The sequence below is a fragment of the Trematomus bernacchii genome, unplaced genomic scaffold, assembly GCF_902827165.1.
Source record: "Trematomus bernacchii unplaced genomic scaffold, fTreBer1.1, whole genome shotgun sequence".
Classification (NCBI taxonomy): domain Eukaryota; kingdom Metazoa; phylum Chordata; class Actinopteri; order Perciformes; family Nototheniidae; genus Trematomus; species Trematomus bernacchii.
Window position 1 is genome coordinate 6,620,571 of NW_022987720.1, and position 14,845 is coordinate 6,635,415.

The window sequence follows — 14,845 nt, forward strand, 5'->3', positions numbered from 1 at the left end:
ACAATACAGCCATATACATTTCACTGCTAGATGTAGTCATTTGAATTTTCTTTTAAGTATGTTTTGTATATATATATATATATATATATATATATATGTATATATATATATATATATGTATATATATATATATATATGTATATATATATATATATATATATATATATGTTTTTGGTATTATGTTCTTTAGTGACTTTCATTTGTAGTAACACCCTTTTCATGTTCTTCATCTCAGGATACCAGGTGTTGGCTCCTGCAGCCTATTATGACCAGAATGGGGCCCTTGTGATGGGCCCAGGTCGAGCTGGTCTAGGTGGTCCCGTTCGTTTAGTCCAGACTCCTCTCCTCCTCAACCCTGCAGCAGCAGCACAAGCTGGTGAGTACTAGTCCACCTGTCATCCTTTTCAATATGTCTATCTACTCCTCCCTGCTCTTACTCAATCAGTACCACCCGGGGTCATTCTGCCCTCAGCTCTCCTTGTGCCCCTCACACTCTCCTCTCTCCGTCCACCAGCAGCTGCGGTGTCAGCTTCTAACTCCGGTAACAACATGTCTGGTCCTCCAGGCAACGGGCTGTACCGCTCCATGCCGCAACAGCAGCAACAGCAGCAACAGCAGCAGGCCCCCCCACCCAGCGGCGGGCTGCCCTCCAGCTCCTTCTACGGCTCTGGATCGGTCCCCAACACTTCTCAGAGCAGCTCCCTCTTCTCACACACCTCCGCTGCGCAGCAACAGAACTCCTCCCTGGGTTTCAGCAACACCGGCGGCTCGCTCGGCGTCGGCCTGGGCTCTGCTCTCGGAGGCTTCGGCTCCTCTGGTCAGTAACTTAGCCACAAGCTAGACAAGGATACACTTTACTTTTAGGAGTCTGTTTTCTCACACTGTTTCTGTTTTTGTTTTTTTGCAGTATCAAGCTCTACTAGTAGCAGTGTATCTCGCAGGGACTCCCTGCTGGCAAGTGCTGACCTTTACAAACGTGGCAACAGCAACTTAACTCCCATCGGCCAGCCCTTTTACAACAGCCTGGGTTACTCCTCTTCACCCAGCCCCATTGGCCTCACCCCAGGTCACTCTCCACTCACGCCTCCACCCTCTCTGCCCTCCTCTCATGGATCTTCTTCCAGCCTTCACCTAGGTATGCCTTATATTCATTCATTATCTAATGTTTTACATTATTTAATTTTACTTTATCTCAATATTCATTTTTTAAATGTTTCTTTTGACCAATGTGTACACTGTTCTAAAATGAATAACAATCATGGTCAACTGCTGTCACCACTACAGTATCCGCTCATCCTGTTACCCTAGGTGGCCTGACGAATGGCAGCGGCCGCTACATCTCTGCAGCGCCTGGAGCTGAGGCCAAGTACCGGAGTGCCGGCGGGACGTCCAGTCTCTTCAATTCCAGCAGCCAGCTGTTCCCTCCGTCTCGGCCCCGCTACAGTCGCTCTGATGTCATGCCGTCTGGACGCAGTCGCCTACTGGAAGACTTCAGGAATAATCGCTTCCCCAACCTTCAACTCCGTGACTTGCCGGGACACATGGTGGAGTTCTCTCAGGACCAGCATGGATCCAGGTGGATAAGATATTTCAACTCTTTGGCTGAAAAAGGCTGATTCATTCAGGCATTTTAACTCGTTTACCTTGCATTGTGTCTGTACCAAAATCTGACAAACATCTTTTCCTCTCATCTGTCTAGATTTATCCAACAGAAGCTAGAGAGAGCCACTCCAGCTGAGAGGCAGATGGTTTTCGGAGAGATTCTGCAAGCAGCATACCAACTGATGACTGATGTGTTTGGGAACTATGTCATACAAAAGTTCTTTGAGGTAAGGACTGTTTTTAAAGTCGATCTATATCTAAACAGATACAAGACCAGAGAGACTTTCTTGAGTATGTGTGCTAAATACTTTGTTTTGTGTGGTGCAGTTTGGGAGTGCAGACCAGAAGCTGGCTTTGGCAACACGTATCCGTGGACACGTCCTTCCCCTGGCTTTGCAGATGTACGGCTGCAGAGTTATTCAGAAAGCCCTGGAGTCCATTTCCTCTGACCAGCAGGTAATTGTAAGTGAGATGATACTTCTTTTTTTAAAACAAAGTTCTTGCTAACTATTTATTTATTTTGTTATCATATGCCAACATGGGGACATTTGTTAACATTTTTCCTTCCTTCCCCTAACTTCTTCTCTCCAGAGCGACATTGTCCGCGAGCTGGATGGCCACGTGTTGAAGTGTGTCAAGGACCAGAATGGCAACCATGTGGTGCAGAAGTGTATCGAGTGCGTCCAGCCTCAGGCCCTACAGTTCATTATTGATGCCTTCCAAGGACAGGTGCGTTCAATATATAGATGGCATTGTTTTATGCAAGAAGGTAATATGAAAAAGAAACGAGCAGATCAGATGTCAGTTTAACATGATCCTATGACATTAATTGTCAGGCAATAAAACAATCAATTTCTGTATGGAGTAAAGGCATTACTTTTTTACCATCACAGTGTTCATTTAAAAATAAATACTAATGATATTATTGCATATAATAAGCTAGTGCCTTTTTTTTTTTGTTAGTAATAAAGTCCATCGCCACCTTTTACACTTTTTCCAATTTCTATCGATACCACAATATTGTGAAGTAAATATCTGATATTGATACAGCTGTAAGCTTTTTAGTCCAGTCAAACGCAGCTTTTATACTTCAGTCGTGCTTTATTTTTATGAAATGACCTCTGTACTGATACCCTTATTTGTATTTCCTTTTGCAGGTGTTTGTGCTCTCCACACACCCTTATGGCTGCAGAGTCATCCAGAGGATCTTGGAGCACTGCACCCAGGAGCAGACTCTGCCCATCCTGGAAGAGCTGCATCAGCACTCTGAACAGCTGGGCCAGGTGAGCACATCTGTCTCATTTCTAAGTGAACCTAGATGTTTGTCTTGTTAGATGTGACAGATTATTATTGATGTGTGTATTTGCATGTCTTCCTTGTTTGCATTTCATATTGTCAGTTTGTCATTGTAGTTGTGTTGTAAAATGTAAGGATTAATGTATGTATACTGTTAGCTGTCATTACATCTGATGTATGTGATTATTTAAACATCCACCCTGCCCCCTCACCTATTCCATCTAGAAATATCAAGGCGTATCATTGGAGATGACACCCAAAACATATTATACAGTGTCCCGCGATGCACTGTTCAAGGTCAGAGCAACTTGCCTCTCTCTCGCGGATGTCCCTATGCTCCCTTCCTCTTTCCCTTTTTTATCTTTTGTTGTGTAAAGAATCTTATTTAACATTTTAGATAGTTTTCCAACTACAGGCCTTCTTCTAACCCACTGAGCCGCCTCTTTCTCGCCTTTCTCTCCTTCTTGCTTTATGCCACAGAGGATTCAAAAGACACACCTGCTGTCTGATGATCCCTCTCTTCTGCCCGAAGCATCTCCTGATCAATCTGTTTTTTTATCGTCTTGATTTCACTGCTATTGTTTGATAGAATAATTTAAACTCATAGGGCAAGTAAAGGATTCATCTTACTGTAAGAAATTGGCTTAAATTAATATAATGCAGGTTCTTGTTAAAACAGATTGACAGGAAATGGATTTGAAGGCTACCAAATTAAAAGTGGAGGACTCATTACCTACCCAAAAAAACTACTAATTTAACACAATCAAATCAGAGTGGTGTTATTTGTTGCTTGGGCAGGTGAGTTCTTGTCACACTAAAATAACACCATAACTGTCCATCACCCATTCCTGAAGGGGCAACGATGCTGTTGGTCATGTTTGTTCATCAAACCGGCAGCATCTGCTTTGTCTGACCTTCCGCAGTGATGACGATAACTTTTTTTTTTTAGTAAGATCCAAATGGGGTGTCACTCATCGGTCTATCGATCACTGTAGAGATGCATGATTATCTCGCAAACAATTTTAAATCAATGTTAAATAGTGTTGCATGAGCATCAATTGCAATAAAGGGTGTTGCATGGGTCCTTTATGATTTTTTTTAAAATGTTCTTTATGTTGAAATGGTTTTTCACCCTGAGCTCACTCCTTCACTGCCTCCTACAGGATCAGTACGGTAACTACGTCATTCAGCATGTTTTGGAGCACGGCAGACCAGAAGACAAGAGCAAGATCGTCGCAGAGGTTCGAGGAAAGGTTCTTGTCCTCAGCCAACACAAATTTGCAAGGTAAGTTGTCTTGTTTTTAATGTAGACACTTTGAGGAGGTTTACTTCACAGTGAAACACATTCAACTTTTATTGTCAGTCGTATAATAATTCCAAAAGCAGTAATAATTATTAAGCCTTTCCAACAATTAAAGCATCCACCATGACGGATAACTGCTGTGTAACTCTTTCAGCACAGATGATGAAACGGAAGGTTTTCTCTTTCTTTTCTCCTTCAGTAATGTTGTGGAGAAGTGTGTGATCCACTCTTCGCGTGCGGAGAGAGCTCTGCTGATAGATGAAGTGTGCTGCCAGAAGGACGGGCCCCACAGCGCCCTGTACACCATGATGAAGGACCAGTACGCCAACTATGTCGTCCAAAGAATGATTGACATGGCAGAACCTGCTCAGCGCAAAATCATCATGCACAAGGTTGGTAAACTACAAATCTGTTTCTCCATAAATGCAGTGTACCTATAGGCGCTTTCACACCAAGTACTTTGCCGTACTTAGTTCATCAGCCCCATCCTTTTTCTACTGTACATACTAGGTTCAATTCTCACAAAACACAACATCCCCTTCCATTGTTACGCCAATGATGTACAGATCTATCTGCCTCTCAATTCAAATGTCAACTCATTACAGCCGTTGATGGACTGCTTAACAGAGATCAAATCCTGGCTGAGCCAACATTTCCTCAACGAGAGCAAGACAGAAGTCATCTTTTTTGGACCCCAACCTCCGGTTGAAATTCTGGGCTCCCTCAATAAAAACATCCTCCCCTCTGTCATGAACCTTGGAGTGACCTTCAATAGCGCTTTTAAATTTGATAAGCAGGTCAGCACCGTAGTCGAGACCTGCTTTTTTTAAATACGACTATGGGCCAAGACCAAGTCGTTTTTATCTTTTAAAGACCTAGAAAGGGTTATCAACGCCTTTGTTACCTCAAGACTGGATTACTGCAACGCTCTGTATGTGGGTATGGACCAGGCGTCAGACGCCTGCAGCTAGTCCAAAACGCAGCTGCACGTCTTCTCACTGGCCATAAAAAGCGTGACCACATCACCCCAATTCTGGCCTCACTGCACTGGCTTCCAATTCGGTTCCGAATTGATTTTAAACTCCTTTTATTTGTTTTCAAAGCCCTAAATGGGCTGGCTCCGGCTTATTTAGCAGAACTCCTCCATCGCTACACCCCAGCCAGAGCTTTAAGGTCGGCTGACCAGCTGCTGCTGATAGTGCCCAAGACCAGGCTCAAAACCCGAGGGCACCGAGCCTTCGCAGCAGCTGGCCCTAGGCTCTGGAACACTCTGCCCCTCCATGTGAGGTCGGCCCAGACCCTAGGGGTTTTTAAATCTACACTTAAAACTCACTACTTCTCTCTGGCCTTCTAGTCAGAGCGGAGCACGACATTTCCCTGTGTGATTTTTTTAAAATTTTTGCTGTTGTATTTGTTGTAAAGTGTTTTTATTGTAAAGTGTTTTTATTGGATGTACAGCACTTTGGCTCGACCAAAAATCGTTTTAAAAATGTGCTATATAAATAAAACTTGATTTGATCAGAACTCTTTAGTTCTGATGAATTAAAGAGCAGATCAAATGAAGCTGCTGACGTCACTTCTTCTTCTGCTGCTTTGGGTTTACTGGCAGGCCGCAAAGAACTTCACGGCGTATACTGCCACCCGAAGTCCCCGGCCGGAAGTCCCCGGAGTTGGGGACTGGCTTCAGTAGAAGCTGCTGGGAGTCTTCTCGGCAGCTTCTACTGAAGCCTTCCGAGTAAATCGCCAGAAACGCAGACACCACCTCATCTCCACCGCTGCCATGTTTTCTTTTGTGTTGCCATAAGTTAGTCTCTCTCCGTTTGTGCGCTGGGCTAATGCTAATAATGCTAATGCGAGGAAAATAAAATGGCGGCTTCACAAAACTTTTTGGGGAGTTTTACGGGGCGTGGTTTGCAATCCGCCCAGCCAATCAGAAATGGGAACCTTTTTCTCCCATGAAAGTACCTGCTCTCTAGCAGGGACTGAAAAGGGGGTGAAAAGGTTCTCATGAACTAAGTTCTAGTTCCGGATTTTTTGGGTGTGATCGCACTTTTTCGGAACTATATCGGAACTATACTGGGAAAAGTACTCCGGTGTGAAAGCGCCTAATGATTTTAAATAAGTAGTTTACCTCTTATGCAATAGAACAATAACTACAATTTACTAATTTCCCCTAACTTCGAAACATTGCGAGGGTCTGAGCAACTTGTGAAAACAAGGTTTATGACCTTATACATTCCCTCCAAAAATGGAGTATAGAACATAAAATATATTTTATTTGTTATCTTCCTGTATTTAATCCATATTGCATGCGTTTTGACTCTTTAAAATTTAGTTATTGACTTGTTTGTTTTTTTACATTACATTAAACCACACTGACTATGAGCTAGGGTTATTTATTTTTTTATTGTAAGAAATGCCTGTAAATTATGATCTGACCAACAAGATCTAAAATATTATATTTAAATATTAATTTATTTTCCTTATCATAAAGTTATAACTCATAAGAAGCTGCAAATACAAAATCTGGCTTTTATGGCATCAGAACTGACCTAGATTGATTTATTAAATATGTTTTAGATGAACTCAATAATGAATAGACTACTAGTTTCTGCTCTGCTGACCTCTGTGCCTTCTCTCCCTTCTCAGATCCGGCCTCACATTGCCACTTTACGTAAGTACACCTACGGAAAGCACATTTTGGCCAAGCTGGAGAAATACTACATGAAGAGCGGCTCTGAGCTGGGTCCCATCGGTGGCCCCACTAACGGCCTCATGTAGTCGCGTCGACACCCTGGGCCCCCCGGAGAGAAGCGGAGGACTACGAGCCCCAAACCCCCCGTTCTGTGAGAAATGCTCCTTAGCCATAGGGGTTAGCCTTTGACACCCTCTGTTATCCCATTTTTGGGGGAATTACCAAAAAAATAAAAACAGACAAGTCAACTTCACCTAAGAACGCTGTGACAACTGACCCCTGCCGCTCTGCCCCCTGGTGCCGGCCCGTCCCGCGGCCCCCGGGGGCGCTCAGTCGGCAGGCTGATTCTTTTTTCTTTTTTTCCGTTCCTGGGTAAAGCACAAGCCCATTGTTAATGATGTAATTGATGTATTTGACTGGTTTTCATATTATCTTGTACATTTAGTTTTTTACCTTGTAAATTCTCTGTAGAAAAAAAACTTATACACATTTGCTGAAATTTCCAATTCCTACAATTAACACCAGCAAGTGATTTTATAAGGCTAAACTGAGTGATCCTTTTAAAAGAAACAATTCCACTTGTTTTTGTAACCAGACTTATGTCAGCTGTTCTAATGAGATCTAGGCAATTGATGATTATATTTGTATATTATCCCGTGCACAGTAAAAGTGTTTTCCCATGCCAAAGCAGCTGATGGATTCGTTTTCAGATAGCACTACATAGTGTGGAAGGATACAACCCACAGGTGAATACGATGAGTCCTGTGCCACAGTGAACCCGACGTCTCTTAAGACCGCAGTGCGAGCTCCGCTTTAGGGATTGGTGCTTCAGTGTAGGGCGGTGTTTCCCAGTGGTGGCTTTTTTCTGCCTCCTTTCCCATTCGGAGGCGGGAGTTTTGTTTACCCCAGCAGCTTGTAGTCTGCCTGATGTAACTATCTGAACAGTTTCGGTACTAAATATTACAGACTGACCAACCTGAGCTGCTGTATCCACTGAGCCTCATCCAAGTGATCACTCGGGGTTTATGCAAAACAAGAAGGCTACCATTTAACTTATAGAAGCAGAGCATGAGGTTTGGTTGTACAGCGGCCGTGTAACCTGGTATAATCTTAACAGGAAATTACCGTAGTGAGGGAGGGGGAGGGGGGGCTTTTTGTGGGGTTAGTGGGGTGGGGTATGTGTTGGCATGCTGTGACAGGTTTTAATCCTTGGAATGATTTTTTTCTTTATCATGTTTTGTGTAACATCTTATCTGTCTTGTACTTTGAGATGAACACTGCCCTAGAAACGGTATCTTTATGTACTGAATAATCATCTCTTGCGTAGAAGTAGTTTAGCGATGTATAGCATCTTTATGTATGAGTAAATTGTTGCTTTTGGGTAGGGGGCTTGAAGCGACGATGGGATCCCCACCGCCTAAAGTCAGACTAGAGTAAAACAAATGTTGTGAAGTGAAGCTTATCCCAGCTTTGTACATCTGAGATGAAATGAACTAGAAGTAGTGGGAGGAGTTGAAGAAAGGGATGCCGAAGGAACCTTTTTTAATGGTTCTGTTTTTGTTTTTTAAACCTTTTTTTCATTTGGTTGGGTATGCAAGTGCGTTGGTGGAGGCTGGTGGGGCCATCGAAAGCTATGCGATTTACCTGTAATGCTCGTAGTGACGGCTTCTTTGCTTCAAATGAATAATTGTAGAATACATGTAGTATATGTGCAGTTAATAAGTGTAAGGTTATTAGTTAATTGAAAAAAAACGTCTAGTCGTGGTGTTTGACAGGCCTTGCTCTAAATTTGTAGTTATGCTTTTATTTCGTCTGTACAGTTGTACATTTGTAAACGTTTATGCTGTAAATGGGATGTCTTTTACACTTTTTTGGGGGAGATAAAGGCAAAAATGTGCATTTTGATGTGTGTATATTCATCACTCCTTTCCCCTTGAATATAATGTATACAGTTTTATTTGATCAAGTGTTATTTTAAAGGAAAAAAGAACTTTATGGCTTCACAATCTGGCATGGTTTTTGTTTTTAATCTGTTATGGGAAAGGCCAGCCTCTATTTGTACTGGAGCTGAAACATCCACTGTTAGTCTTTCTAAAGTGTGACAGTTTAAAAAGAAGAAGAAAAAAACACTCTGTACTAAAACTGAGGCTGCATTTAGTCCTCTCTGCTACCATGGAAACTTCACAGGATATGACAAGAATTATTTTTGTACAGAAGAGTGCTGTATTTTGGAACAGCTTCTACCTTGTAAGCAAAAGCAATGTAAAATATTGTCAATTATATAAATATGAACATATGAGTTTTGTCACACTGTCAAAGTCATGTACATTTTCAGGTGGCCTTATGTACATTTCCAGATGTTAGATGAAGAAAACAAACTCATTTTTGGAAGCAGAATTGTGACTATGTAATGATTAAACTGTTCTTCTAACATTTGATCTGCATTGTTGTGTTTTTTTGTTCTCATGTTTCTTTAAGCCTTTTTTATCTTGTTTACACATTTTTGGAAGAATGTGTTACTCCTAATAATAATCTGTGTCCAGATTGAGAAAGGGTCAATATACATCTTGAACTGGTTTTAATGTTTACTCCACTAAATGGTAGGCCAATCACAATATAACTAAACACTGCCTAACTAGATGCAAATTCCTAATCCTACTGACACGTAAACAAATTGTCCGCACTATTGGTTAAACAATAACAAAACTAGCTTAAGCACTTGATTGTTAGGAATATTGACCAGTGGTAATGCATACTGTTTACATCTGTATCTCTACTCTACATTTTAATTGGTTGTAGAAGTTGCATAATTAATGACATTGAAATTAGCTGATTGTAGTCGAGGGATTTTAATTTATTGTAGTACAAATACAGCTGCATCCAAATCTTATTCTTATGTAGTAAAACTTTGCATTATTGAAATCCAGACAAAACGAACCATTTTAAAAATACAGTGCATTGTTCTACATTAATAATAAAATACTGCTAGTGCATCAATAATAGGCTAATTGATCGAATGCAACTTTTGATGGGAGCGATTTTGTATTTACTTTTATCCTTGCACTAAAATTGATCGCAGAGATTTTGCTTCATAGGTATTTTATTCTGTAAAACATTTACAAACAATTAAGGAAGCCAAATGTATTTGTATTTACGTAATATTTATTTTTAATGTATTGCAACTAAGGACATTTTCTGAAGTTACATGGGCCCATTAAATAATTTTAAATTGTTTAATTATTTTTTTGAATTAAAAACACGAGTGGATGTTTTATCAGTTGTATATCAGTAAGTAGTGTCTGAGTACAGTTGAACCTATGAGTTGAACGTGTTTATTGGTGGGCGGGGCTTGGGCGGCCAGGTAGAGGCTCGAGGGAGAGGACAAAATAAACTGAACACCAACTCAACCTAAACATGAGGATTTCTTTGAAAGCTTCCTGGATTTTGATTTTGGGATTAATACATCCTATCAATATGTCGGTAAGTCACTTTTAATCTTTAAAACACATGTTGACATTGTAGACGTTACGTCAATCTTGTGCTCACCTTTCTCACTTCCTGAAGTTACCCGGTGCTTATATTACTTCACGAAGGTGTGTTTGTTGTTTTACGACCTTGTTGTTTGTTAAGCCTTGAGATTCATTGGAAATCTTTTTAAATGTTAGTTACAGTGACCAACATATACATTTAATCGAATTTGTTGATTTTCAGTGGTGTAAGGTATTGAAGTACATTTACTCAAGTACGATTTTGGGGTACTTGTACTTTACTTAAGTATTTAAATGTCATGCTACTTTATACTTCTACTCTACTTTATTTTGGAAGCCAATATTGTACTTTTCACTCCACTGCATTTATTTAACAAAACTAGTTATAAACATATCATTTTAGGAACATATATCCAGCAGCAATATATAAAGTAATTCAATTAGCTCCACCTTTACCAGATGTGATGAACACATTAAAGCATCAATAATCATAATGTACTCATTTCATATCTATATATGAAAATGAAAACCAGGTGCGTTTCAACAGAGGACATCACACTTCCCATTTTGTGGTTTCAACACGTCATGTGGCTTTCAGTAGCAATTATATAAACAAGAAGAACCGCCGGTTTGTTTTTTTACAGATATTTCATACGTCGAATATCTTTATAGTAGGCTACATGCATTTTGTGACAAAAAGGAGTGTACCTTGGACTAACCCCAAACTAAAAGTCTCTTCTATAACAGTGGTTGAAAACGTAATATATTTTTTAAGTTCATACAAATCTGATACAAATGTTTTACTTCCTAACTAATGTTTTAAGGCAACATCACAATCAAAAAAATGTTATCTCTTTTATGAATTGTGTTTTTGGTCAATTTATTTAGTTTTTAATCATTACATGTTAATGACTATGTAAAGCAAGTTGAATTGCCTTTGTATCTGAAATGTGCTATATAAATAAACTAACCCTAACCTTACAAGTCAACATAAATTGACACTTTTCCATATCCATGTTGTCATTGATTAAGATTAATTCAAAACAAAATGATTAAAATATTATATTTAATAGCACTTTTATATCTCTGTCATCTGGTTGTTTTCACATGTTTTTCGTTATTTTCTTCGAAGAAGTTCAATACTAAGTGAAGGGATGTGTGTCTTTGTTGGTGTGGTTAACCCACATTGTTGTTTTTTTGTCTCAGTTTCGCTGCTCTGATGTCTGTTGGCCTTTAATTCTTACTACGGAAATTCTTTCACACTTGATGATAGACGTCATATGCAGCAAACAGGCTTTAATGTGGTTTCCAAGTCAAAGTGCAGTAAGACCGTCTTATGTACAATGCGGCGCATCTCAGGGCTAACACACAGACAGAAAGCATTCACATTTTGGGTTAAGTTCATCTTTCACTCATGTCTGTAGAAAACCATTGCAAACATCTGGAGAAACAAACCATGGATAAGGTTCAAATTAGGTTCACTGCATCCCTTTTAAGCAATAGTGCTGCTTGACAATTGTTTCCAGCTGTAAACATTATAAGTGTCCACGATTACAGCTGGAAGCACAGACAGTATGACACATCAAAAAGTCCACTGATCCAGGGAGGTAACCAAGCCACATTTTATTTCTGGGTGGGGATATTTACAGTATGACTGTTCAGATTGTTCTTTACTCAATCCAATCTTCAGAGTAATACTTTTCTACCCCTGTTTCAAGGCTGTAAAACATTTTAGTTTTTCTTTCATTAAGGACAGCAACTTTATGTAATGTACATTGTTTACAATTGATACAGACCATTACATTTATATCAATGAGTATAGCATGTCATTTATTTAAAGAGAAATCTTTTTAGGAGCTTTTTATTGTTGTGCTGAGCTGCTACATACACTGTGTTGAGTCCAAACAACAGATCATGTGTTCTTTTACCTTTACGGCTTTGCTAAAGGGGTGGAGTTATGTTTCCATTTAATTCAAGCTATAATATGTACTCATTACACTTTATTGGTGATAACTGCATCATTATGGGTTTGTCAGCCACAGTGTGTTTTGACATTGCATCAGTGGGACTTTGTATCCGAGATATGATTCATTCTTTATTGTCCTCTTAAGGAAAGTACCTTCATTGGCTTACTTAGCCCAATGTCTGTATTCATATGTCTGATAATAGCAGCAACAGGAAACAGTATTGTGTTGAACTGTGTCTTTAAATATCTTCATCCCTTTTTCTCCATGAAATCAGTTTCCTGGCCCTCCAGAAGACTTGGAGGGATCAGGATATGACTTGGAAGATTCTGGCTCTGGTTCAGGAGATTGGTCAGAACAAGGTAATGCTGAAAACCACAAACAAAGACTATAGAAATGTTATACTCCACTTAACACAGTATCTTCTGTTCTTGTCATTCTTTTTCAAAAACCAAACACAATACATGTCATACTCTCTGTCTCACCAGGTGAAATTAAAAACACCAACAGCAAAGATATCCACATTTTAGCAGCAGGAGGTGGAACCCAGACTAACTTTGATGTACGGCAGAGTCTCACTTTTTCTTAACCTCATTAAGAAGATGGCAGAGCAGAAAATAAGGTTTTAATCCTGCTCTTTTTTATTATAGGGTACTTCAGACCTGAACGACAACATGGGATCAGAATATGTTCTTGTGGCAAGCAGCAAGAGCTTTTTGGATAACAAAGAAATCTTTGCAGGTACTTTGCCTTACGGTACATTAAGCATATTTGACAGAGTTTTACAGTGTGTGATTGTTTCTAACTCAGTCATTTGTGTTCAGCTGTTATTGCAGGAGGATTGATAGGAGTGGTACTTGCAGCTGCAATGGCTGCAATATTAATCTATACATGGCAGCAGAAAGATAATGAAGGATACGTCCTGGCCCAGCAGACGACTTCACGTGGAGATTATCACAGACCCAACAGGGAAGAAGTGATTGTTTAACTTAACATTTTAATACCAATGTTTATGTTTTAAAGGGAGGTTGCCAGGCAAATGTATGTACCTTGGGAGCGACTGTAAACGTTTTGTCTTCTCTTAATGTTGGGGGTGAATCGCTGACTATCCCACCTAATACAAATGTATCTGCAGTTGTTCATTGATAATTTATTTATATTTATGAAGAATTGTTTTTGTTTACTATCTTAAAAAGGATTTGAGATTGCTTCGTTCTACACAGGGCCAAAGGTATCATTGCAGTTTTGCTACTAATTTTAACTTGCTTTATTTCTTTATAAATGATGGGTTGTCAGCAGGTATATGATCTTATTTGGCATTGTTTGTGTGTATGGTTAAAAGAAGATCATAGATGTAGTATGTGATTAATTATCAACCATGTAAAATACACTTTGCTATGTAATTGTTTTAAAGTGGCAGCTATCTTTGCTTCCATGCACACTTTTTTGTAGCTTTTACATTTAAAAAATACACTTTATGGGACTGGCTTTATGAAACTTAGCCATTGTTATTGTTGTAAGTAACACCACTGCTTTTAATACTGTAACACTTTAGAATGTATGCTGTGAGCCTCTCCCCTCTGTTACACCCAGGTGTAACAGGGCCTTTTAAGCTGCATGCAGGACTAATGACCTCATTATTATAAATTCCTGACTAGAGTCCTGGTTTAACCAGAAATACTTGATTAACTGTGTTAAATAGGGAAACCTCAGCATTACCCCCCATTACAGTACATTAAATAATCCATGTGACATGAAGAATCTAGGGTGAACTCATTGTAGGGTGCATATTAAATGTAAAATAATACAATTTGGTAATAATGATGAGCTGCTATGTAACTATCTCGTAATGTCATCTAGGCCCTAGATATTTACTATTTTTGTATTTGATAATTGTTGATAAAAATATCAATCCTGAATGTCTTTATGTTTGTTTTACTAGCATATAAATAGAGTGTATGTATAACGTTTATTTAGTATATGTATGTACTAATCAGGAAAATGTGATTGACTTTCAAATGGTAAAAGATGAAGTTGCAAAATAATGTACACCCTCCTAAAGGTAACACCATAACACTTAAAAGGGCAACTGATTACTAGATGAGGGTTGAGCTGTCACTTGAACTGTTGTTGATTAAAGGAATAATTGAATAACTCTCACACTTAATACTGACAATAATGACACCACAGAGAATATTGTCTGGAGACTTTTGCAATACAGATGTTTAATTGTAAAAGAAAACGACAAGGATAAAAGATCATTTTCAACAACCTAAAAAAGCCTATTAATAATAATAATGATACACTTTATGTATATATAGAACCTTTCAAAACATAAGTCACAAAGTGCTTTCACATAAAGATACACAAAGAGCAAGTGAACTAAATAACAGCATCTTAACATAAAAACAGGTTGAAAATAATAAAACAAAAATGCATAGATAAAGAATAAATAAATCATAAAATAAAGTCACATAAAAGCAATTCTAAAAGAGTG

General features: G+C 39.2%; 1 protein-coding gene and 1 pseudogene across 1 annotated transcript; both read left to right on the forward strand.

Moving 5' to 3' along the window:
- Positions 1-9,332, forward strand: part of LOC117492888 — a 36,967-nt pseudogene extending 27,635 nt beyond the window's left edge.
- A 906-nt stretch (positions 9,333-10,238) lies between these two features.
- On the forward strand, positions 10,239-14,267 carry LOC117492394 (syndecan-1-like). Its single transcript, XM_034142653.1, has 5 exons — positions 10,239-10,376; positions 12,626-12,710; positions 12,837-12,910; positions 12,999-13,089; positions 13,173-14,267. Exons 1-5 carry the CDS (start codon positions 10,311-10,313, stop codon positions 13,334-13,336), a joined length of 480 nt encoding a protein of 159 aa, XP_033998544.1. The 5' UTR covers positions 10,239-10,310; the 3' UTR covers positions 13,337-14,267.
- The last annotated feature ends 578 nt before the right edge of the window (positions 14,268-14,845 follow it).